Source organism: Pterocles gutturalis, unplaced genomic scaffold (assembly GCF_000699245.1).
Source record: "Pterocles gutturalis isolate BGI_N339 unplaced genomic scaffold, ASM69924v1 scaffold43138, whole genome shotgun sequence".
Taxonomy (NCBI): Eukaryota; Metazoa; Chordata; class Aves; order Pterocliformes; family Pteroclidae; genus Pterocles; species Pterocles gutturalis.
Window position 1 is genome coordinate 1 of NW_010122003.1, and position 26043 is coordinate 26043.

The following is a 26043-nucleotide window of genomic DNA, read 5'->3' on the forward strand; positions in this document are numbered from 1 at the left end:
ATATATATATTTTAAAAAAACTCAATGATCAGTAAATTGGAAAACCATTAAACCTTCACATATGACTGAAGAGACTTTTGTTTCATTTGCTGGTAGCAATCTATCTTTTAATCACATGCAAAATTAAAAGGTATTCAAATGTAATTAATACATGAAAATTGTTTACAAATGGAAACCTGAAATGTTACCAGTAATAAAATAAAACAAAATATTTATGGCCCCCCAAAGATGTATGACTCACACGTAATTTATCTTCCTAAGAATCTGTTCAGGCACCATTTATGCCTCATAGCAAAAAATTGTTTATAAAAAAATTAATATAAGAAGCATTACAACACTTTATAAATAATTTACAAAACATAATACAAAATTAGAAAACTGTCAAAAAAATCACTGCATGTGAATGGTTTTAAGACTGTGGGATGAACGTCATTTTTTCTTCCAAGCTGGCGATTTTTATTTATTTTACATTTTCACTGTCCTAGTTATATCCTTCCGATATGTACTTTGGAACAGAAAAGAGCTTATATAACTGCTGCCAGCATATTTTAAAACATTTAGTATCTTTCATACACTGTTTAGTTAACTTTTCTTCTTGGGGGATTTTTCTTCACAAAATTTAGAGCAGTCCCTGGGAGAACAGGAAATTTAGTTTTTAGGCAAAGAATGGGTTGATGGTTTTGATGGGGGTAGAGGGGGGAGTGGTGTATGGTCTCAGGGGTGGCTGAACAGGTAATCGTGTGGCATTAATGACTGGACAATTAGCAGCATACTGGAGACACAGGTAGGACTTCAGAAGTGTCCTCTCCCAAATATGAACTGTTCTTCTCTGATTCCCTCTTGGCTTCTGGGTGGTCTCCTGATTGTTATGTAAATTGAATTGTGGCCACAAGTTTAGGGATGTTTGGTATAGATAACAGGTATACCTCTGGATATAGGTATCTACGGATAGAGAGAGGAAAACAAAAAAACCAGAGAGGCAGATGTTGCTGTGAGACTCTTTTTGCTTCAGGGGCTCAGCGTGGATAAAGCGCCTTTTTTGTCACTCACAATTTGCCTGTGGTTACTGAGGTGGTTTTTCCCCTGGCAGGTATTTATACATCAACAGTCGGAAAAGGGTCAATAACAATTCTCACTCTCCGCCTCATAAAAGCAATACTGAAAATATCTTTAAACATACCCTGCTGAAGCTTAAAGCCTAAAATGCATTTGCTAGATGTGAGCCCAGCCCAGTGGATCCTCAGTGCTCTCCAACCCTGACCTTTGAGAGTGCTCATATTTAGAGTCAGTTTCGGGCACAGATGATGGTCTCTGAGGCCTTAAAAGTCTACCAGCTACGCAGCAAAAACCTCATTCTACAAGGCAAATCCCATAAACAAATAGTGAGGGCCAGATTCAAAGCCCAGTTGAATCAAGGGAAGTCCCTTTCTTTCACTAAGTTTTGGATATAGCCTTGAGTTCTTGAAAACTCCATAAGAGAAGTGTTATCTGAAAACTCCAGCACTTTAGGAACCTCCTTCAGTGTCCTGGGTAGACCAGCAAACCTGAAGGTCAGTGAACAAAATCAGGAGTTATATCAGCAGATATCACCTCTACAGTGAGCTGAACCAAATCCCCAGTGTTATCTTTTGGAAAGTCCTGATCATGATGCAGCTTCTACCCTAATAGTGGGCTGAACTCCAAAAAGCTGGAAAAGAACTCAGCAGAAGATGACAATCACAGGCGACCTTCACAGGTCATCCCATACCCCTTGAGAACCTGCAACACCCTTCCCTCCCTTGGTATACCCACAGGTCTAGTGACCACAGTATTCTAGAAGATGCTTGTCCAATCAAAAAGGAAGCCAACGAGATAAGTTGTCTTTAAAGGAAAATCAATTTACCTGAAACATACTCCAGGTGACCCACCTTACTATTCCCAAAGGATATTCAAGGGGTTTCCCTATATCCTGATTGCTTAGTCTAGCCAGCGGTCACAGCAAATACCTGCAGAAACACATCCTCCTACTGAAGAGGTCAACAGGGCAAGCATCAATATCAGGATGACATGCAAAAAGGCAGAAGGAACAAAGCCCTACCACTGAAACAGTCCATAGTGATGTAATGATCAAAACATCCTCATCACTTCTCGGCCTGTTTGTTTTCATCAAAATCTCAAGAAATTTCTTTGGCTAGCAGACTTTGGAGAGCAATTGCTTCAAACAGAACCATAATTTGGATGCAGTACTGAACCAAGTGTGCAGTTTATGTTTATACTACAAAATGGGTTTTGGTAAACTCTCCGGGTTCACGGCCAAAGGACAGAGAACTCCCAAGCTACACAGTCAACAGTAAGCACAATGTTCAGCGTGGGCTGACAGTTCATGAGACATAATCCTAATCTTTCTTTGTCCTCTATTGCATTTCAGTGTATCAATATAAAAGTGTTCAGATTTCGCTTCTCTTTTTAAAAATCTTCAAACAGTACTGGGTTATATGGGTTTGGGAAAGGGGTAGAGAATGAGCTGGAAGGGGGGAGGCAGCAGAAAGAATAAGAAAAAAAGAAAAATAGAAATGCAGACCAAGACATACATCCTTAGAAGAGAAATACCAAGCCCCACAAATCACAATAAAAATAAATTATTTTTGGAACCCAAACACTTGGAGATTGCAAAACTGTTGACTGAAAGGAAAGGAAAGGAGGTGACCACTATGGAATGGCTTTAAGACCTGTTTGTACACACCTGCAGGGGGTGCGAACAAGGATGAGAGAAATCAATCCTGTTGTTTTCCTCTTTGCAAAATACAAATGTAAAAATTTATAACACAATTTTACACTCTTAAAAGAGTAGACTAACAATCTAGTTTGCAATGCCATGTTTCTGACTTTGGTTAATAGTTTTCATAGTCAATCAGCACTTGATACCTGAAAGGCTACCATCACTCCTCCAGGTGGCAGGCTTGTATTCGCTTTTAAACAGATAAAAGTTTTTTTTTTTCTTTTTTTTTTTTTGTTTTGTTTCGTTTTTCCTTAAAATGTGTTCACATTTTCATAATATACAGAAAAAAAGTAAGCAGTTATTTGGTTTACTTTAAGTCCATTTTAAAAAACTGTCTTTTTCTCTTTTTTTTGGGAACTAATTCTACAACACACACACACACACACGAAGTGTTGTGTATTTTTTTGTTTTGTTTTGTTTTTTTTAAATAGGAAAACCCATAGACATATATAAACTGTTCTGTCCTTCTTGTAGTTTTCTCAGTCTTTTACTTACAAGGCTGATGAACAGGTATTTTCAGAGTTCAAATGGTTATGTTTCTGTTGGTGCAGGGTTTTTTTTTTTGTGTGTGGTTTGGTTTTGTTTTTAGGAGTTTTCTTCCAGAGAGTCTGTTAAAGGCTCCATAGGAACTGCTGTCGCAGGCTCGTGTTGTTTCAAACGTTTAATTGTGTTCTTCAGTGCTTGCCTCTTATTGCAGAACCAAACTCTAACTACTTCACGGTCATAGTTCAGTTTCTCTGCAATCTCTGTCATTTCTTGCCCAGAGGGGTGCGTGTTCTTCTCAAAGTGGGCATTCAAGATCTCAAGGGCTTGTGGCGTGAATGAGGTACGCCTCTTGCGCTTTTTGGATGGTTCGCTTCCGATAAACTCGGTAAGGTTCTGCATACCTGCTCGATGGCGGGCCTCAGCCTCAGCCATCCACCGCTCAAGCACCGGCTTTATCTTCTGGGCACTTTTAGGAGTGATGTCCAGCTTTTCAAACCTGGCAGGATACAAAAGGCCAGGGTTCAGTTTGGCTGTCAGACTGCTAGCTATAGTGTTCTCTTGGGCTTCCTGTGGTAGGAAAAAGTGGCTTCTCAGGATGGTGTGTCTGAGGGAAAATTGAGAAAGAAGAGTCTTACACTGATGCTCTGCCAGGGTGGGACTTCCTGCCTGCCTGACTAATTGACTGGCAGAGGTAATTTACAATGGATTACGAAAACTGTCAGATAGGTGTATCTCTAAATATATATATATATATAGCTAGATATTTAAGCTAACACAAAACAAGCACTATAACAACATTCTAAGTATACTAAATAATACAAGTTATCAGTCACATTTTCATATTTCTGACGATCTTCAGAACCCTTAAGGCTAAGTCTAATTACAGGAAATGAGATCAAAGGCAATTGCTCTTTATCATCTCATGTTTGCAATTAATCCTTTTGTTTCCCCTCCCATACCATGTTGTCCAAACACCACATGTTTAATAATCCAAACCAATGGTAGTTACTAGCCTCTGAATAGTAAGGTTTCCCTTCCTTTCATTTTTTAGCAATTTTCACTGTTTGCAAGTTAATGCTGAATCCCTTTTCTGGGTCGGAAAAAGATTCCCATAGCTACGGTGGTGTTCAGCTGAAACAGCTGGACACTTTGCAATTATCTTCACTGCCCCCACAATGTGCAAAGACAGACTCATGTTTTCCAGATGAAACCCAGCGTAATAGTCTACTAATATGCTGTGGCACCAAGCTGAGTTTATTGTGGGATTTCTGCAAACTGTACCAGAATGATATCATTTCCTGTAAATGAGGTCTTCTATATATCATTTTGCCATCAAAAGTCTTTTGCCAAACCAGATTTTACAAGTATTATCAAACATCTGGAAAAGCAGCCACACAAAGCTTTAATCCTTTCAAAAACAAGCGGAAGAGCCGAGTTCACATTGCAAGTCTTATATAATAGAAGTACTTGTTTCTTTCATTTACCCAGTTCATTCTCTCTTGCTATGCATTAAAAAAGTATTAACACAAGTCCTCTGATGCCACCCATTTGTATTTCCCCACTTCGCCTACGTTCACCCCGCACACTGTGTTATTTATCATTGCCGAAAGGCATCAATTACTGTGTGGTGCTGCTGCACCCTCCAGCCTGCCCGCTGCTGAAGCACCAGCGCTGCTCATCACGATGTGCTCTGGAGAGGAGACCCACTGAATCAATGCCTTTGTGCAAAGCAACTTGGTGACCAGAGTTGGCAATTTTTAGTGGCTCAGTTCAGCACGTGGCGGCTGCAGAAAATATTCCAGGGAGGAAACAAAGCATTTCTCACATACAACGAATAAGACAAGTAATAATTTCAGATAATAACATTCCAAAGAATTTGTAACTGGTGCCCGGGATCCTAGTGTGGCATTGACTACAAGGTATCCTTCCTTGGTGCCCAGTGATATTTCATGCTGAAGCATATGTTTTAGAATGCATGGTCTCAAGATAAGCAAATGCCGTTATCTACATGCAGAACATACCAGCAAGGTGGTATATTGCTGATGTGATCTGCACAGGGCACGGGGAGTTGGTTGTTCATCTTGCTTACCTTACTGCCCCCCTTCCATTACCCTGGAGTTCATACTGAAACTCCTCTGTTACCGTTAAAAGTTAAACCTACTATTTCTGAGGAACAGCATACTGCCCCTGAAGCAGCTTGTCTTGGTACTTCACAAGAAATGCAGTCATAGCAGGTTACTACACTCCAAAGTGATATCCATCTGGGGCAGTCAAAAAAAACCAAACCCTATAAGCTTGCAAGTATTTGGGACCAGCTTCTGCACCCAGTTCCCGTGTTCTGAGCAATTTGCCGCTCTAAAGGTCTCCACACTCTGGGCTTTTGTTAGCCATGTCGGTGCTCCATCTTTATTGGGGTTTTAATGATAATCGGTTAGTGGGGAACCCTTTCTCTTAGTAAAATTTGAACCATTCCCAGTGGCTTTCTCAGGTGTCAGGTAGATGGAGGGAACGAGAAGACAGTAAACTAGACAAAAAGCAAAAGAAACTGCAATTTATCACTTTAAAGTACGGTATGTTAAACAGCAGTTTAAGGCTACAACAAATTGGCAATTGCTAAAAACTCCACCCATTTTAGGCATTCTTTACCAACTGAAGAAAAAAATAAAAATAATCCTTAGCAACAGGGAGCAATAGCATTCATATCACTGGCATTGGTTGTGTTGATACTGCAGTACATGTTGTTTGGTATAACAATATACAAGTCTTGAAACAAATTTCCCAGCAGTAGTACCCTTGTATAGACTGAATAAAGGTTATTTTCTACAGGGAGGTATCTTATAAGAAAAAACAGTAGGGGAGACCATAGAAGTGAGAGGATCCTATGGAGCTTTTTGTATTTAACAACAATCAATGGGTTTTATGGAAAATCATTGAGCAAAATGTGAGCTGCAAGCTCACTACCCCATACTGATGTTATTTATAACCTTAGTCTTAAACTGCAGGAAAAGTACACTTCCGTTCCATGGGGAATACATTAAAAGTATAAAGAGCAGATAAAAAGACAGAGCATTTCATGGATCACCAAGAACAAAATCCACTTAAATGAGCTTAGAGTTGGTTTCTTGGCTTTCACTGATGGAGAAGGACTATAAGGCATTGCCCAAGAGGAAAAAGCTGTTACCTAAGTGTGTTTGTTACCTCATGCATAAACATGGGATTACTGTAACACACATACATGCACATACAGTGTTTGCTTCTAACTACTTTAACTCTGTCAAGACTATATTATAATTTCTTATGATTAGGGCAGATTTCTGCTTTGCATACATGGGTTGTCTTTTTTTTTTAGTAAACGTTTGGGTGATGAAAGATTAATAGCTGCTGGTTTGCAAGATAGCAGGAAGGATAATTTTTTCCCTTCTGTGTTGCCTAGGTAAATCATCGTTAACATCCTATATGTGAAGTGCTAACCACAGTAATACAGGTTTTAACTTAGCAGGGATGCAGCCATGAAATATTTGTTCAGTAACCCTATCTGTAGAAAATAGCACAGTATGAAGAGGGTCAGCTGGTGCTTATCCAGCATCAGCAGGGTCTCCAGCTCGTCTGATGAATTAAGTCTCAATGCCAGGAACATTGTTTCTCACTTGTTTAAAAAAGGAGAGGGAAAAAAAAGGCTAAAGTTACTTTAGGGGTACACAATCAGAACATTTTATCTGCCACCTAAACATTATTGGCTAATTCAAGTCCCAGATTAAATAATACATTCTAAAGACATGAGAATCAAACACAGGCATGCTCCTCGCAATAAGCCAAATAATTACTAAGAAGAAATAGAGAAGAGGAGAGTTTATGATGTAACTTGTTACCTGCAGATGGCAGACTGGCTATAGGCTGGGCCTTCGGTGGCGCTTAGGGCTTGGCCAACTTGAGTCTGTGTCAGGCCAAGGGACAGGCGCCGGATTTTAAAAGCTTTGGCAAATTCTCGGATTTCTTCCAGATTCACTCCATCCACCTCTCCAGTGGCTGTTTGAGGATCTGTTGAAATATTTTTTTAATCATGTCAGTTCTTCGCGTCACATGTGAGTGAGCTAGGCTTACACCAGCCAAAACATCAAAACATTCCTGGTTTTTTTTTTTTTGTTGTTTTTTTGGTTTTTTTGGTTTTTTGTTTTTAATAGTTATTCCTTTCTCTTCTTCCCCAAACAGAAATAGGCTTGCCTTCTCAGGATGTTATGAAGCATGTTCAGATTGCTAAAATGCTAACTAGGCTGCACTGTTTCCAGGTGCTGGTGAAAGATTTTTCAAAGACCCTGTTGCTGAACTCCTGAACATGGCCAACTCACCTCAGAGCAAGGGGGTGCCTGGGCTCCTCACTGCCACAAGTGCCTCACAAAGTCTTCCCCAGGCTGACAAGTCATGTTCCCTGTTTCCTCTTCTTATCACATACAGAAGGAAGGCTGGTGTTACTGTATTTGTTTGCAGTGTCTGAGGAGGGCTAAATATATGCATGAAGTGCTAAGGTTTTTAGTTTGAAATCAAGACTTTCTGCTTTATTTAAAGTTAATGCCAAATAAGGAGATTCACAAACCTTTCTTCCCTTTTCCAGAACAGCCAGCCCAAACTGCCAGACAAACATCCAAAATAACCCAGCAAATGAACAAGCCCAAACAAAATGCTGCCTTTAAAATCTTTAATTTTAAAATCCTCTTTTAAAATACGCCCTTCTGAGAAGCAGCCTTCCAAGCTTTTCATTCTGCCTCCCATCAGGCTGATAATCAAGGAACAGCAACATCAGCCATTAGGTTTGGGATGGTAATGCTGCACAATTTTTTACTTTTACATTAGCCCCTCAGAAGATAATGCTTATGATGCTGTGAGAATAAATCTGTCCTTCCTCTCCATAGCAGTTTACTGACACAGAAGCCTTTGTCCCTGAAAAGGCACATAATAAAGCATGTCTACCACAGGAAAGCTCCTTTGGTGCTGGATAACTCGGTCAATTTAGGACTTATCAAGGGAAATGACACAACAGCTGGAGAATGGAACTCCCCCCCCCCCAAACTACTGATCCCTGGCAAAATGAAAGCATTTGCCAAGTTGCAGGCAGCATGGGACTGGGATGGTAGAAGATTTCAAAGTGTTGTGCAATCCTGCGTGTACTGAAGCCATTCTCCCAGCGAGACATCTCTATTGTTCTTCACCTCATTCCTCAGACTTCTTAGGTGAAAAGTTTACAGCACAATAACCCATCAATTTCTGTAAATGCAAGCAGTTGTCCAAGGATGGTGCTAGAGTACATTACTATTCTGAACCCTGTATGAGAGTGGCTCCTGCTAGTACTGCGATAGCTAAGGGCTTGTCAGCATTACAGTAACAAAGCTTTTATTTTCAGGGCTTTATAAACCTGATGGAAAATTCTCTTACGATGGAAATGTCCTATGAAAAAATCTTTTAGTCCAATAATAGACAGAGGAAAGAGGGTTTTTCTGTTATATAAATTTAGCCTATATCGATTCATAGCTTGAGTGCAAGAAGCACACATAGCAATAGTAGTTTAAAAATACTCCTGTATGCAACCAGGGACCACATGAACTATGCATACAGGTAAACACACACACAGGCTGAACCTAGTTTTGAAAATGCTCCACACTCAGAATCATCCCTCCTGCTGCCAGTGCTGTGCTTGAGCTCACCTGAGCACACATGCGTGCACTCATTCAATATAAATCCAGGATGCACATTTGCTTTTGAGTAGTTGGCATAATGACAAGTCCACTCAGGTTTGTAAACTAATTGCCTTTAGAGGTGTGAAATTTTTCTGCTTACCCCATACACAGCCTATCTAGCATACCAGTTCTGATTTTCAGAGACATAGAATGGAGCTGGATGCTTATTTGCCCTTTGGGTCTCTGAAGAGCAACTGATAAATGTACAAAATATCATAAATGATAATGGTCTCAAAGATTCCTTGGGTAAAGTGAACTAAGACGGCGACCTTCCTCACCTCTTTCCTTCCTTCACTTTGAGGCTTCTGACTAAGGCTATTAGGGATGTGACAAAGGACAACTCAGGTGTTCCCAGGGAACTTTCATAGTAGCAAACGCTATGGCAACTGGCACTTGTAACCCTCCCCAACTCCTGTTAGGAATAAAAAGGGAGGAAAGAAAGCTAAGGGGTTATTTGCTCATACATGATTCTAGAGAAATTCTGGCAAGTTCTGCTGGATCCTTCCGGTATGGTGCTGTTGCAACAGTGGAAAGTCCTTTCCTGCTCAGAGGGCTTGGATGAGGGAACAATTAGGCTGAGCTCTCCTTGAGATAAGAAAGAAAACCTGTGATGCACTACAGGAATATTGGACTAGATTGTAACATGTGTCAGAGTATCTGTTGAGAAAGAGGCTTTGTTCTTACACAGTGTCTTTGGGAGGAGCAAAGTACTAACAGAGGTGGACTGAAACACTAAAGCCTTAACTCTAAGGAAAATAGTGTTTGTATCAAATCAGAACCACTTCTACTTCGGGTGTGATTCAAAGCCCTTTGAAATCCATAGAAGCAGTCCTTTGAGTTCTGTCAGCTCCATAAAACCCAATAGTATGAAGACCACTCTATTGACATCATCACACAACAGCACCAGTCTGTTTGACTTTATTGCCATTAAAGGCCATCAATACATAATCTTGGACTCTGTGGACTAATGCATACGTATATATAAACATACACAAATAGATAATGGACTTTGTTTTAGTAAGTTCTGAGCTCTCAGAACAGTTCAGTGTTTAGTGTACTTCACATTTTAGGAGGAGTAGCTTATTGAGGACTGTAAATAATCTGGTGCTTTTTAAATCAAGTGGATTTCCTAGAGAAGGCACCACAGTGCCAACATGAAAATAAAGAATACGAGTCTCATTGAGTGTTTGGGATCTACTACTGTAGCATTTAAAGATTCCCAGTGTACATCATGGCTTGATAAAACAATGGCTGTTGTGTCTATGAAACTACGGGGTGATGGAGAAAGGTGAGACAAGTGGTCTGGGACCATTTTAGGGATGTGTGTGCATACCACCTAACAAAAAGGAAGCCATTTAAAATTCCCCTAGATGTCCTGATGGATGTTTAAGGTGGGTGACCAGAGTGGAAGAAATAAAATCCACAGGCTTTCCTTCCGCATTGAACCCCCTTTCTTCCTACTGAAGGGAATATTACTCCCACTTTTGAATTCTTCTGAAAATCCCGCGTGAGTTTGTTGGTGAGTGCAAATTTGCTGTGATTTTAATAGTTAGGGGAAAAAAAAAACAGGGCACCCTGAAGGAGAAAGCAAATTGCTGTTCTGCAGAGTTTTACCATGGGAGGGATTACAGGGGATGATTTCTCCAGTCAGACAGGAGAAATAAGTGGCAGAGGAAGTCCAATGGAAAGTAAATTGGATAAGAGAGGCAGGACAAAACATCGCTAATGGAAAATGGAGTGGTGCTCAGGGGAAAGAAAGAAGAATAATTTGTTTGTGGGAGGCATTTTAATTTTATAGTAGCAGATGACAGTAAGATGAATTTGGAAAGAAGAAAGGAACTTCATGGTGACACAAGTCTCAGAGTATGAGGGGAAACCGGTGATTTCCACAAAGAGAATACAGGGTGGAAAAGTTAAAAAATGAGAAGAGGGATGTATCTGAGAAGAAGAAAATGAAATGGAAAAAAAGGAGGAATAACGATGTAGAATTGAATGAAGAACAAAGAAGAGAAAAGAGAACAGAGATAGGATGAGACAATACGAAGAAATGATACAGAAGGGACAGGAAGAGTAGAGGTGAATCTTGCTGTCCTTGCTTATGCAGACCTTTTTAAATGTCTTTTTTTAAAAAAAAAAAAACCCATAATTTTTTGTCTTTAGAAGAACTAGCACTTGTTGCTGGTGAGGGATGAAGGGGTGAGGATGAGATAAAAGGGAGAAGCTATAAAGAACATAACAGTCCAGGGGGAAAAAAAAAAAAAAAGGACAGGAAATAAAAAAATAAAGGGAAATTAAAGGAAGGAAATGCATATTTTTAAAATTAGGAAACACATTAAAGAAAAAATGTAAAATCATAAGAAATACGACTACAATGAAAAGAAAAAGGAATAAAAACAAGGAACATGGAATGCTAAAGTTATTGAAGCCCAATTCTGATCCCTTTCTCATAGTACTTTAGTAATTCCACTGATGTGAGGCAACCTCTTGTAAAAAGAATTACTCTCTTTACAGTAAGTGTGCAAAACCTTGCCCCAAATAATTATTTATTTACTGAAGCTATGTTGCTCTAAGCAATTCGATGAACAGAATAAGATAGTTGAATATGCCTAGTTTTACATGAACTTTACTATATTTGGCAACAAAAGATTTTGCCTGTATTAAGGAGGCCTGAGTCTAAGACTGAAGTAGATGGAGAAGAACTCCCCCCTTCTATGGTTGTGGCTTTGGGTTGCTTTGGGCCAGGATGGCAACTAAAGACAGAGAGACTGACTCTTCTCTCTCGGTGATCATTTTCCACACTCCTCTGGTGGCTTCCAGGGAGGGTGGGAGCGGCGTCTAAATGATTTGGGTGCAGAGGGGGCAAAATTAACCTTGAATCTGAAAAAAAAGAAATGATGGAAGGGAAAAAATTCCTGAAGACTACTAAGGAGCAATGATCTGAGTTTGGAGTGGAGGGAGAGAGGGTCTGACTGTACAGACAGTAGTAGTCACCGGGGTGGAGGAAAGAAAACAGATAAAAAGAGGCAGCACCAGTGATAAAACAAGGTAGAGGAGGACAGAAATTACCTAACAAAAAGGCTGGTAAAAGGGACACAGATATGGTCTGGGGACAGAGACTGACTGGGAGCTGGAGGGGAACTGAAATGGGAAGACGAGTGGAGGAATGATGGACTGTGGAGAAAGGACTGCCGGGAGAAGGCAAGAGGAACAAAAGCACGGAGGCAAAGGGAGCACAAATTGTGTGGAGAATGGCATGAGGAAGTAATGGGACTGGAACAGGACAGGTGCTGGATGGAGTCAAGCCTGAGAGGAACAAGTAGAAAGTCTATATTCTTTAGTGTATCTCCCTCTCTTCCCCAAATTGATCCTTGAGGTCTTTTCCAACCTTAATGATTCTATGATTCTATGCTATTCCCATGCCTCATACTCCTCTGCTCTCAGCCAAATCCGTGAGCACAGCATGTGTCTTATTCCTTTTAGAGCAGGACCAACAAGATTGTAACACAACCTATCAGCTTCTCCATGCATTCAACTGACAGCAGATCTCATATTTCCAACTATGAATGTAAGCATGATCTCACCATAAGACTGACGTACATTACTATTCTGCATTTGTAACAACCTTAAAATTTATCCAAGCGAAAAATGAAGCCAAGAGAACATCCTTAGAGTTGTGCAAGTAAACACTCAGAAGCTACAAAATGCTGGAGTTACAGTAGTCTTTGAGCCCTGGATTACCTGTTCTTTTACCCCAGATCCCTGCCTCGTCCAGTCAACAGGACGAATTGTGCTTCACTACGGAGGAACTGATTGATGTATCACCCATCAGTTCAGTATGTGCCCCCAGACCTCTATTAAGGCTCTTCACCAAAGACATAGTTATTAATTTCCTCTTGAGCTCTTCTGGTTTTTTAACTCTTAATTTATTTTCTTGTGTTTCTACAAGATGAGGGTCTTCCCCTTCTCATTCACAGAGGAGACAGATATTACAGGAAGAAGCCTTTTTGGGTACCCAGTCTAGGTCAAGTAGGAGATGATTCTTTAGACTGTGTTTTTAAATGGTTCTTTATAGAGTTTCACAGTGAAAGTGCACTTAAAATTGTAACTCTGAGTACCAGGTTCTTCTGTAAATTAAAGTCCAGAGTCTCAAGCTGAATATTGAGGGTGCACTTGTGAAAAATCTGTTTTAAGTGACTTGTCTGCCATTGCACTGGAATTACGTGGCACACAGAAAGCTTCAGCTCCTCAGACATCTACTGCCTGAAGCAAGACAATCCTTCACCCTTCTGCAGCTCTCTGCTGCAAATGTTACGCAAACTGGGGAAGAGTTTAGTGAATCAGTTGGGAACAAACCCTGGGACAACAGCCCACCTGTTCCATTAGTAATTCTGATGTATCCCTAGAACAATTCCATTGGGAATGCACTGAAAGAAGGATGAGAAAATAATCTTGATAGCGTGATTTTAATCAAAGTGTATGTTGTTATAAGATACATCTTCTAAGAGGAACTGTATACAGTTGAACAAGCAACTATTTTTCTAGCATCTCCTAACTTTTGATGGATTTATCCTGTAAATTTAAAAGGGCTACTTCCATATTGCCTTTATTGTGTAGTGTGCTTATCCACATGGGGAAATTAATTGGAATAACTACTGTGGGGTAGAGTACCCTTCAAAAGTTATTCCAGAATATTTTTTTAATAAGAATGTTCACAAGGAAGGTAATCTGGACTAGCCATTGAAAAGTAACTTATTCTGCGCTAGTTATTTTAGTCAATTTTCCAACATAAGCAAGGGGTAATATTATTTTTAACGTGAAGCCTCTTATTTGTGTTCTTCCTATGAGCTTGTCTACATGAGAAAATTTACTGACAGAGCAACAGCAGTATATTTATATCACTATAATTATATCTATATATTTTATGTACTTACAGCTACCAATGTAGATATTTTTATTCTAGAATAAAAATATTCACACTGGGAGTTACACCAGCATAATTTTAACACTATAGCTCTGCTAGTTATTTCTCCATGTAAACAATCTCTGAAATAATCTAACCAAGACTTTTTTCCACATCTTCCTTTGCATGACAGTTTCTCCAAGCCCTTCAATAAGCTTGTATCAGTCATATGTTTTGCATTACCAACACAGTGTGAGCTATAGTGTTTGTTTACTTGGAATACGTACATGGAGTGTCTTTGAACAACGTCATCCAATACACTCAGATTTTTGCAGATGTGCAAAAACTGCTAATGCTTCTTATGTATGCTTTTAACCTGCTGTTTTTGCTATGTAAAGACCAAAGTTAATGCTGGTAAGGTAATAGTGAAGACTCTGAACTGTGTGATCTGGGGGAAAAGGCTCTTCAGGAGGTCAGCTGTTACAATCCTAACACTGAAACTCAGTTATTTCGCTGCAGTATGCTTCTCCCACATGTAACAGTTCTTTCTTGTTTAAATTGTGCAGGCTTTTCCTGGCAAGAAAGGCATCTTGCTCTAGATTTATGTAGTGCTAGGGTTTGTAAAACTGTTTGCTACGTTAACTAACTAAGCAAACAAACCGTAACAAACAAGCAGCCTAACCAGAAATAAAAGGATCTGTCTGCCCACCAAATTCTGAGCAATATAATTAATTATATTGACTGATTCAAAACCTTTTCATTTGCAAAGAACATAAACTACATTTTAGTTAGAAAAATTGCCCTCATAACTCAATTAACAGCTGCTTCCATTTTTATGGCCATTTTTAGCATTGATTACAATTTCTCAAGGCAGGTTTACCTTAAGCCTCATCCATTACAGCACTTAGCAGTTCCTACTGGTAAGAGACACTCTACAATAGCAATATACAATCTACTATTAAAAAAAAAAAAAAAAAACCAAAAACGGGAGGGAAAGCAGATCAGGAAACTCAGCAGTGAGGAGAACAAACAGAGGGGAGAATTAAGGAGAGCCAGGGAGAAATACTTACTGCTGACTAACTGGCCAACACTCAAAGCTGAAGAGGAGGAGGATGAGGAAGAAGAGGAGGAAGCCTGACGCACTGGGCTTTGAGACATAGATGCTTGACTGTGAGCCAAATGCAGGAGATTGGGCTGTGAGGCTGCTTGTCCCACTTGCGTCTGGGAGGGCTGATGGAGCTATATGTTAAAATGTAAAAATAGGTATTTAGAGCATGAAGCAGCAACAGGAAACTTTCAATGCACCATCTCACCCATCTACTTCTGGGGAACTAATCCCATAGGAGCATTAAATACCATGGACTTAGTTCAGGTGCCAGAGTGTTACAGCAGGAGCAATCTGAGCTCCTTTGAACTCTGGCCTTCCATTGTTTCTCAGTTTAATCAGATATTTAATCTAATTAGAAGCTAAATGCGTGTTTGAAATGGGTGATGAGACCTATGATATTCCCAGCAGCATTCTGATTTAATAAATACATGTCCTTACCTCTTTTCTGACACATGAAGTCAGACTTTTATTCCCTACATGGATTCTCATATAAATCAGCATTGTTTCAGAGAGGTCCTTTCACACTGCAGGACCAAGGCCAAGAAGAGGGGAAATGGGGAAGAGAAGATAAATTGGGGAAATATTCCTTTCCTACAAAAAGGAATAATTTGGTTTATGACATTAGATCTAGCAAACAAACCAAAATGTTGAAATCTTATTTCTCAGTTGATAAATTGTCCTTGCCTAAAACACAGTGGAACTTCTGAGCCCCATTCGCATCAGGACTGTCAAGTAAGACATACCTAAAAAGTCTAGCAAGTACAGTAGATGCAAATGATTAAATGTGATAAATGAATCTGGTTTTACAATTTTTTTTTTTTTCACAAATTTTACAACAGTGTAGCCTTTGGTTGTTCATTAGGGGAAAGGAAAGAATCATTAATCCTCTTTGCCAATAATAAGCTTTCACGTGGGATTGAAAACTAGTAACATTCTCTGGTAGTGATTTTTACATAAAATACCCAGTAAATTCAAAGGGCAGTCCCTCTACAGAATGAAGGACACAATGGACCTTACAGTTTTGAATTGGCTTCTAGTAGTTCAGTACGGCCCTTTCATAGCCTAATAATACGTTAATACAGTCCTGACACACTCAGGTGGCTGCTACTTATTATACCTTTATTTTATGTTGATTCTCGATATTGATCAAAAAAGATTGCAGAAAGGTAATAAAAGGCTTCGCTTTTAAGTGATATCTGTTATCTGCATTCTCAGAAAGGGGGAAAGATAAAGGCCTATTTGGCCTTGCTTGAAGTCAGTAATTTAAATCTATTTCTTGCATTCTAAGGAGTACGAGTTTTTCTCTTGGTATTTAACTGAACAAATAACTTCAGAAAAGGAGCTGAATTCATTAGGAATACTCAAATTATATATAATATGCTCCCAGAACCCACAGAAATGACTGACGCTACACAGACAACAAATTGTATGCCATCGTAGATAAAGGTATCTGATCGCATTCAAGATGAAACTTCTCTGTGGAATACATATGAACAATTTTCATTACATTATTCCTGTTACAGGTCTGTTTAAGTATGGAAAAAATTACAACTCCTTTTTCTACCTCCTGCATGGAATTATATAACACAAAATTTATTAATAATGAAAATTATTTATCTGACCAGTTTTAGCCTATTCTGACTTCCCTAGGGATCAGTAAACACTAACATTTTATTATCTGAAGGAGATTATTTGGATCGAACACATTTTAAAAAAGAAAACTGGCACTTTATTAAAGGGATAATAGTTGAGAAGCTGATTGAAAGGCTTCCAGATTTCAGACTCATGCAGGCACTGGGCATCTTCAAAAAAAATTCACCAAGGGTTGGATTTTATCTATAGAGAGCTCCCAACCCGGAACATCTACTTTTTTAGTATCTTCTCCTAAGGAAGCAGTCCAGACTGCAGTTTTCAGAAACAGGCAGGGGTTTGGGCTCTGAGTCTGTTGTCCAAGGGAATCTCTGGCAAAATGAAAGATTTCAGCCTAGGTGAGGGAAGAAAAGTAGTGTATTTAGATGAGTTCCATGTTTTGCACTATCTGAAACAGTCTTAAAGATGTTAGTGCTTATCTGGGAGGATGGAGGAGCAAATGTAGTAGCTCTCTTTAAAAAGAAAGATCTGCAAAATTATAGTCCAGTCAACTAAACTTCTGCCTGTGGAAAAGTACTGAAGAAAATAATCAAACAATTTGTAAGCACCCGCAAGAAACAGGGTAGCAACAGACAACATGGATTGTTAGGAACAAACTGTGTCAAACCAATCTGGTCTCCCTCTAAGACAGGGTAATTGGCCTGTGGACAGCGAAAAAGCAGTAGGTGGTTTGACTTTACAAGCCTCTTGACACTCCCTCGTGTGACATTCTCTATAACCTAGGGAAACACAGTTTAGATGAAATTGCTGCAGAATGAATGCAAAAGTAATCGGAAAACAAACCCAAGAGGATAGATATCTACCTGTGAAAACAAAAGTGTGCACGTACAGTTCTTCACAGAAGTCTGCCTTTCTTCTGCACTACTCAACATTTTCTTAATGACCTGGATGATGGAGAAGAGCATGTGCTTATTAAATTTATGTGCTGATGACACACTGGGAGGGACTTTTGATGGGCTGGAATAGAGGATTAGGATTCAAAATGATCCAGTCAGTTTGAACATGCCACCAGCAATCCTGAGATGTTGCAAAAGCAGAGAAAGGGCAACTCCCATACCAAGCTGTGTGAGCGGGACTGCCATCTGCAGTGCACATGAAGAATGTTCTTTTCTCCTAGGCATGGGAAAGACCTCTGCAGTGGGGCGCTCCACATCCACAGCTAGATGCCACACTTCAGAAAAAGTCTGGACCAACTGGAAGAGCATAATTAGAGTGGCTGAAGGTCCGAGAGTTACCTGAGACTTATGAGAACACCTGGAACAAACAGGTTGTGTCTAATCTAAAGAAGGGAAGACTAAGTGGGATGCGATGCCTGCCTCAAATACAGGCAGAGCTAATGAAAAGAGGAGAGAATGAGTCTGTCTTAACATTTTATAGGGGAAAAAATGAGGTGCAACAACCTGGAAGATTCAAATTAGATGCTGTCTCACGTGGCAGTGAAGCACTGGCATAAATTGCTGGGGGAACCTGTGGAGTTCCTGTGAGAGTGCTTAGGAGCAAGTTAAGACAAAAACTGAAACAGCTACTCCACCCTAGAACAACAGAGTGGGCTGGATAATCTCTTGAACCTTGACCTGCCAGCCTTAATTTTTTCTGATTCTATGCTATTTCCCATGAGTATTTCGCAGGGAGGGAAATACAAGCTCACATAAGACACAGATGGCAAATCCAACATTTTCCAGCCATGCCACACATATAGTCCCTGAACAGTTCAACTGCTCAGCAGCACACAGTAAATTTGAAGCTTCCAGGAAGCACCAGAATGAGAGGGCATTCTGTGTTCTCCAGTTGTGCACATAAAGCAAGCACACAGCCAGAGCCACTATGTAGCACATGCACAGTACGCTGGTTAAGTCTGGGAAGCGCTTGCTTCTCTGCACATGTATTGCACAATGCATTTGCAAATGTATTTTTGGAATAACTGGGATACCCAGAAGCTTGACAGTTTTTCTTGTCAGACATCCAGAAATCTTTGGACAAATGTAAGAAATTCTCAAAATTTAGCTGGGCAAAAAGGGATATGGCTGGTGAAGTCTGAATGCAAAGTGATGTAAGGTGTAATAGCAATATATAAGGGATATTTAGTGTTGGTTTCTAACTCACTGCTTGTTAGAGAAAAGGGAGAAATGGGGTTGGAGAGACTGAAGAGTCACCTTAAGGACTGACCAGGGACTGAGGGAGGATTCCATCTTTTACTCCCTACATAATTTCCAGCACACCCCCTGTTTTACAGACATAACGGTTAAGCTGTAAATGTCCTGCTTAAAGAACAATGATAGTGATCTGTGTCATGAAATGACATTAAAATACTCTCTCTCTTTTCACCCACTATAATTTCCACTCCAGAAATAGCCTTAAGGAAAGGCGACGATTAGATTATGAATTAGATTCCAGATGACAGAATCAATGCAATAGCTGACTTTTCCCAATTTTGGACACGTACATATAATATGAATTATATTTATGACTGTTGTGCGTTTTCCATCCAAAGACTGAAGGAGGCACAGGAATTACAGAAGCAGATGCTGTAAGTGCCATTCTGTGTAGGTGGATATAGTAGACATGCAGAGAATGATGACTGTAAGCAACACTGATGAGTATCTGGCAGGAATACATGTATACACACTACAGCTAGAGGAATAACGTGAATACAAGAAGCATAAAGTGCAGCAAAATACTTCATAAGAATAAACTGGAAAATGCAATGGGCCTGATTCTTATTTGTTTTACATCAGTTTTACATGCTGCTGTTGATGGTGAAGGTAGTACTGCTTGCTAATTGCAGAGGCAAAAAATGAATTATGTCTGGAAGACTACATTTTGTTCTTAAGTTATGTATGTAGGCTATTCCTACAGCTGGGATGGTTGACTGGAGTCCTGTATTAAGGTCTTCTTATGAGATCAGGGATGTTGTTCACTGCATCCAGACACGTGCTAGTGATAGAGTAACAAGATAAGGAAAGAGAAAGAAACTAAGTGGAAATAAAGAACAAACTTTTGAGAGAATATTGCCCTGTATCATAACAGAACTGCTAGTGGTTTTACAGAGAGTCTGGACAAACACCAAGAGCAAAATACGGCCTTAATGGAAGAGAGAAGAGAGTAATGGGTTTAAATTGCAGTAAGGGAGGCTAGGGTCAGGCATCAGGAAGACCTTTCTAATGCTAAGGAGAGTGGCCTAGGTTGCCTTGGGATGTCAGGGAACCTCCATCACTGAAGGTTTTTAAGAACAAGTTAGACAAACATCTGTCAAGAATGATATAGGGACAGTTGATCCTGCCTATGAGGAGGGGATGGACTGCATGACCTCTCCAGGTCCTTTCCAGTCCTATTTTTCTATGATTCAGTGAAAAGGAAATGTGAGAGATGAGGAAAACACAACAAATTAGAGAAGACAGAGGTGAAAAAGACAACTATAACAAAAAGGGCAGAAGAGATAAAACTAAGAGGAGTGGCACAGAGCAAGAAATAGATTTTAAACAATCCCCTTTACCACATAAATAAAGATTTTCATTTTTTTTCTGATGTCAGCTAGTTCTTCCTGGGAAATAGGGACATTAGCTCTAGTAAAGACTAAAGTCCACGGAAGGTGCTGAAAAATAAATACCTTGATATAAGAAGACATTCCCAAACACTTTAAAATGCCACGATAATGCCTTACAAAAGTAGTATTTCAAGTGTTTCATGTTTCGATTTTTCCTGTAAACGGAGTTCTCTGCCCTGTCTATGTTTCCTAAAACGTGCCATACACTTGTTTTTGAGAAAGAGTGGTAATGTGCCATAGCCACCCCATGATTTGAGAGCACCACAGCAGAAGACTGTCTTCAAACCTACTCATACTGCACAACCAGGCAAGGGCTTCAAAACTGTTTTCTTAAATCTTCTAGCAAATGGAGAGAATAAGTTATTACACATATCCACATGCTTCATGCCAAATCACTTTTACAGTCAACTCTGCCAGAATGTTTCCCAAATACCGTACCCCATCACCCTAATTTAGCTTACTCAACTAAATCCAAGTGAATATATGAATCTGAATATGAAATCTATTAGACGCTTAGTAAGTATCTTGTCTCTCAGTATTTTATAATATAGTATAAAGGACCTCTGTACAGTCTGCTTAGACTGACAGAATTGGTATGTTTGTAATCTAGCATAAAACAGCTCTTTGGGTTCACACAGGCTGTGCACATACTAAGCTCTTTCTATAGAAGATATAATTTTATAGGCAAATCAGGTGCAGACATCTTTCTGACCCCCAGTAGCAATGATATGTCAATATTACAGTAACAGACTTAAATGTGTAGGTAAGTGCATAATTCAAAGGTAGCAGTAACAGTGAACAGCGCTTTACTCTATCCCTCAGTTCCTTAGAATGATACAGGTGTAGTGATATTTTCCTATTCCCATTGGTGTAGTGAAGTTATGTTGACTTGTTTTGAGTTATCCTATTCCTACCAGTGCAGATGACACAAAAAAACTGGTCAGGAAGAGATGTAACTTGCAAGTCAAGTGGGGCAAGTTACCGGGGCAAGGAAAGCCTGATGTAGTCCCTTGTACTAGTAAATAGTCTCGTAATCTTGACTTTCAAAAAACTAGTAATTTTTATCCATGGATGAGATGGAATTATGCAATGCTGATGGTAAGGGGAAAGATGAAGAAGTGAGAAAAATTGTCACCCTCATCACTGAAAGTCATATAAAAGGCAAAAGAAAACCAAAGCTGGATTGAGACAACACAGTTTAGTGGCTATATTCAAACACAGAGGAAGAAGAGTGCATGTCTCATAAAACTAGACAGCATCAAAGCAATAAGAGCATTGCAGAGAGAAAATGTTTGAGAACTGGTTAGAATTTAATGGGAGAGAATAACAAGGGATTGCATGGAATTGTGATCATAAGATGGTAGGGTGTATGTGGTAGGTTGAGACTGCATAAAGAAAATGTCTGGCATGAAATTTGGAAAGCAGATGTATGAGAATGACCACTGAGGGCTGTCTGTGTCTTTTCAACAGCTAAGCTGGAGCATGATAGCCAATGACAACAAAGATGGGGAACTGAGTACGTGAGAAAATGCTGCCTAGTAGCTTGTTTTATTGTGTTAGAGTTGGCAGAAGCCCAAAGCTGGTAGTTCTCTAAGACACAATGAAGTATGAAAAGTTCTGGCAGGCAGTGTAGATAAAACAAGACTGAGGACAACTGGGACTCCAGGCCTGATTTAATGAATCTAGAATGTAGAAGGAAAGAGTCAGACAACAGCAAGAAGGGAACCCACTTTATAAGGTACACTGGGGAACAAGATAATGCGTAGAAGTTGCTTCTGTGAGGGCAAGCAAATAGTTATCAAAACACCAATTATTAGGAAAGCTGTTTAAGGAATTCATAAACAAGAATGTGTTTTGAACCCCAGTGGTCACTGGCAGACAGATTCTTCTTACCTAATTTCACTCATCTAAGAATTGTCTCTCCTAAAACAGCTACCTTAGTGCCCTCTCATGTCAGTGGACACAATAGATACCAAAAAATACCTAGTAGAGATTCAGACTATTTAAAAATTATTTCATTTTGACAGCTTGAGTTGTCCATTAGACATGCATATTCCTTGTCTATGCCTCTTTGTCTCTACAGGAAATCTCTATAGGAAATGTACAATTAGCTTCCACCAGATACCTAACTGCTCTATGACTAAGTTAAACAACGTTAATCCTTCCTCAAATTTCCTAAGACTCCAATTCATGATTCAAGTTCTTCTGTCAGTTGTGTTAGTGTTAGCACATGTTGTTAAAGATATGAAAGAACATCTTTGATAGGAAACAACAAGGTTTTCAAATCTGATAGTAAACAACAATACTAACAAGTTCTTACAACAAGCTCATCTGTTCTTGACAGAATCCCTCCTGAGAGGCATGGACAAAGCGCATAAGTTAAGGTTACAAAGTACTCTTCTATTATGAAACATAAACAGCTTTAAAAAAGGAAGAAATATAAAATTAGGAAATAAATAATTTTTTTTTCAAGAAAGGAGGCTACAAGTAGAGACCAAAGGATTTATACCAAATTTTTTGAATGGTTTTAGCAAGCAACAAGAAAAGATGGTGAACAATGATGAAGCTGAATCAACAGAAGGAACAGGCAGACTTCTTAAGTTAGTACAGAATACCATGAACAACTTAAAGATCCTGTTTACAACATGCTGAGGGAGCATTATGACAGACGAAATATAGAGTAGATAGGTGCAAAGTGACTCATATTAAAAGGAAACATTTTAGTGACTCACATGGTAACAATCAGGGAAGCAAAGGTGTATCATGGTGGATACATCTGCTTATTGAAAAACCTGCACAATGAGCAGGGATAGTTACAAAAAAAGCAGGATGTTAGGCTGTGTTGAGATAAAGACAGAAAATGATGCTGAAAATATTGTTATTATCTAAAACAGTGAGGCGTCCACACTGTGATCATGGCACTGAGTTCTGATCACAAAATCTCAAAGAGATTAGTGTGGAAATTGAAATCGTTGGGAGATGGGCAGTAAAAATAATTAAAGGGAAAAAAAACTTGTTTATGAACAGAGATAAAAAGGACACAGACTACAACAGGAGTGCAAACAGCTGCCTGCTTTAGAAAGCCATTACAATTTCTAGAACTCTCGGTGTGTGCATAGACGATGCTGCTTAGATTAGCAAAATATCGGAAAACAGTGAAAACACTGAAGCTTTAACTACTAAGTGTAATTTAAAGAGCAATCCCTAATGTGGGTAGTTTAAAGAGCATAAATCGGAAACATCTATTTATTCTTAAAAACTAGAGGAATAGGATTATAGTGGAATTGCTTGTGTACATTAAAAAGCAACCTATTTACAACACAGAAAAAGAAGCACTGCTTTGTACTACGTGTAAGTAACCTATGAACTCATTCCAGGAGAAGACATTGAGGTTTTAGTCTGTCAAGTTTGAAAAAGTTGTATGAATAAATAATGCATGTAGTCTATGTAAGTGAAGCTGACTAAAAACAGTATCTGAGGCGTTTAAGTCTTCAGGCTTCAGGCAAAAAGTAAGCACTAGCACGCATTAGCAACTGAAACAGGCTACAGAGGTTCAATTATTGTGACTCAGCTAACAAGCCACAGCTTACTATCATCGCTTGCAATCACTTCTCTTTCTCGTGCAGTACTGAGTTTCCAAGAAAGTGACAAGTTGAAAGTTAAACTAGGATCATCTGCAACTGGAACATTTATTTCCTCATTTATTTCTCCGTGATATTCTCAAAACTTTACACAAACTTGTCTTGTGCTTTTCTTTCTCGCTTCTGAAATGTCTTTTAAAAAGTTACAAGACAACAAATGCAGTGAGACACCATTTTCAAAAATATTTCTAAAAAGCCCTCTGTGTTTGAGCACTCAGTTCCTCTGAAAACAAGGTTTTAAACTTATGACTAAATACGCTATCATTAGCCAAACACTATAGTTTGGCGAGGTCTTTACCCAGGCAATAAGGTAAATATAGGATCTTTTTATAGCTTCTATAATTCTGTTTACTTTTCAAATGATACAGCAAGTTATATAGTACTAGCTCAACTGCTTTTGACTTTCCACCAGCTTTATTCATGTGAGGAAACTGGCTTTCATGCCTCTTTTCTGCTCCTACTGAAATCAATGGCAAAATTTCCTCTGACTTTCTTCAGTAAAAGCAGAAGAGCCAGTAGAGGGAGCACAAATACATAGAAATAATTTTCTGTGGTACCTATAAAAATGATAATGTGTACTATTTTTTCATATAGTATTTGCATTACTTTCCCCCTCCCCATCCCCCCACCCCCCCATCAAAACCACAGTCTCAGTCAGGCTCTAACAGATGCAAGCAAGCAGGCTCTGTGTCCTTTGGTGGCCCTTCCTTCCCCTAGGACCTCAGGACTCTGTGTGAGAGGCACAGGCTGGACCCTGCAAAACTGATCTTGCAGAATTATGTCTTCTACTCACACAGCACTGCTGGGCAGACCAGCGCAACACGGGGCACATCTTTGGCTCTTGGACATATCCAAAGCTCTGCTGACTGTCCGCGCCAGCTGATTGTCGCACATGAGCGTGCAGTTTGGGTGAACCGCTGCAATACAGCACAATGCGGCTAAACAGAGCCTTTCTACCTCAAACCCCTGCTCTCATTCAGCAAGCTGCAGGCTTCAGCAGCAGTTTGTCCCTTTATGTGAGCCCAGTGACACTAGCTGTGCAGAGAAAGGTCACACCTCTGACGCCTCTCTGCCCACTGGTACTACTGGCGGACATTGCCTGGAAGAGGCTGCTTTGCTGCAGGACTCGGAAGGCGCGATGCTCTGCAGGTGAGAAGGTCTCAGGGAATAATACAGCATCCCTATCCTCCTCTTTACTTCTAAATGTCGTGAGTTTCAAATGGGATCTTAGGATTGTGATGCTTTTTGAGAGCTTCCCCCCATAAAGGAGGGAAGGACCTCATCTCTTCAGGGGACTGACTCAAAAACAAACACTCCACCTCACACACCCCCAGGAAACTAAATGCAAGCTGATGAGTTTCTTATTCCATTGTCAGGCTTTCCTGTGCTGGAGAACACAGAGCCTGCCCTCCCATCCATCCCGCTTTGTTTAAAACCATGTACATGTGACAGCTGCAAAAGCACTTGCCAGGAGTTTAAGTCTGCTCCCACTAAAGAAAATAGAGTTAGATAAATGACAAGTACTTCTGAAAATGCCTCTGCTAGATACCATAGGGGATAGGATGGAAAAAAAGAGAGTGTAACCATTTGGATGTGACACATTTTGAAAACAAACAAAAAAGTTACCTTACAGATTGTCTCTCTACCTCTGAATTTGAAATTTTAAAAAAATTATAAATTTGGAGTTCAGGGGACCCTGGGATTCTCAGAAACATACAAAAGGCTGCTACCTGCAACTGGAGGTGTAGGCTGGACTAGCAAATAAGCACTACTAGCAATAGGAATGCTAAGCTGAACATCTAAGTGAGTGACACTTTTAGAAGTACCTTTTGATGTCTTTTCCATCCTCAGTTTCTTCTCTTTCAGAGAAAAAAGTCAGCACTACAATTCTTTGCTCTACAGATGTAGAAAAAACTAATGAATGTGACTTTAGAGTACTATAAAAAGAACTACAGAAACCTTTACGGACCTCAGCCCAGTTGCTGCACACACCCTGAAGGCTGTGAACTACTTGGTGCCTTGCAGTGAACGATAATTTCCCTAAGAATACTTTCTGTCTATGCAAATATGCACAATCATATCTGATTTTCCAGTGAAGAAGACTAATAAGATTTATATTTTTGTTTTCTCTGCACGTTCCAAAACATTTCAAACCCTAGTCTGCTGGGTGATCACTAACGAAGAACTGAACTTTACAGGCCAAGTGGGCCTCTCCTGTCTCATATTC

At 39.6% G+C, this 26043-nt stretch overlaps 1 protein-coding gene across 1 annotated transcript in view; it reads right to left on the bottom strand.

Moving 5' to 3' along the window:
• Positions 1–3293: 3293 nt before the first annotated feature.
• POU6F2 (POU class 6 homeobox 2) overlaps positions 3294–26043 on the bottom strand; it is a 23239-nt gene continuing 489 nt past the window's right edge. The window contains exons 2-4 of the mRNA XM_010077403.1: positions 14944–15112; positions 7114–7282; positions 3294–3848 (exon numbers count right to left, since the gene is read on the bottom strand). Coding sequence (XP_010075705.1) covers positions 3344–3848; positions 7114–7282; positions 14944–15112 — 843 coding nt within the window. The 3' untranslated portion in view covers positions 3294–3343. The remainder of the gene's footprint in view (positions 3849–7113; positions 7283–14943; positions 15113–26043) is intronic.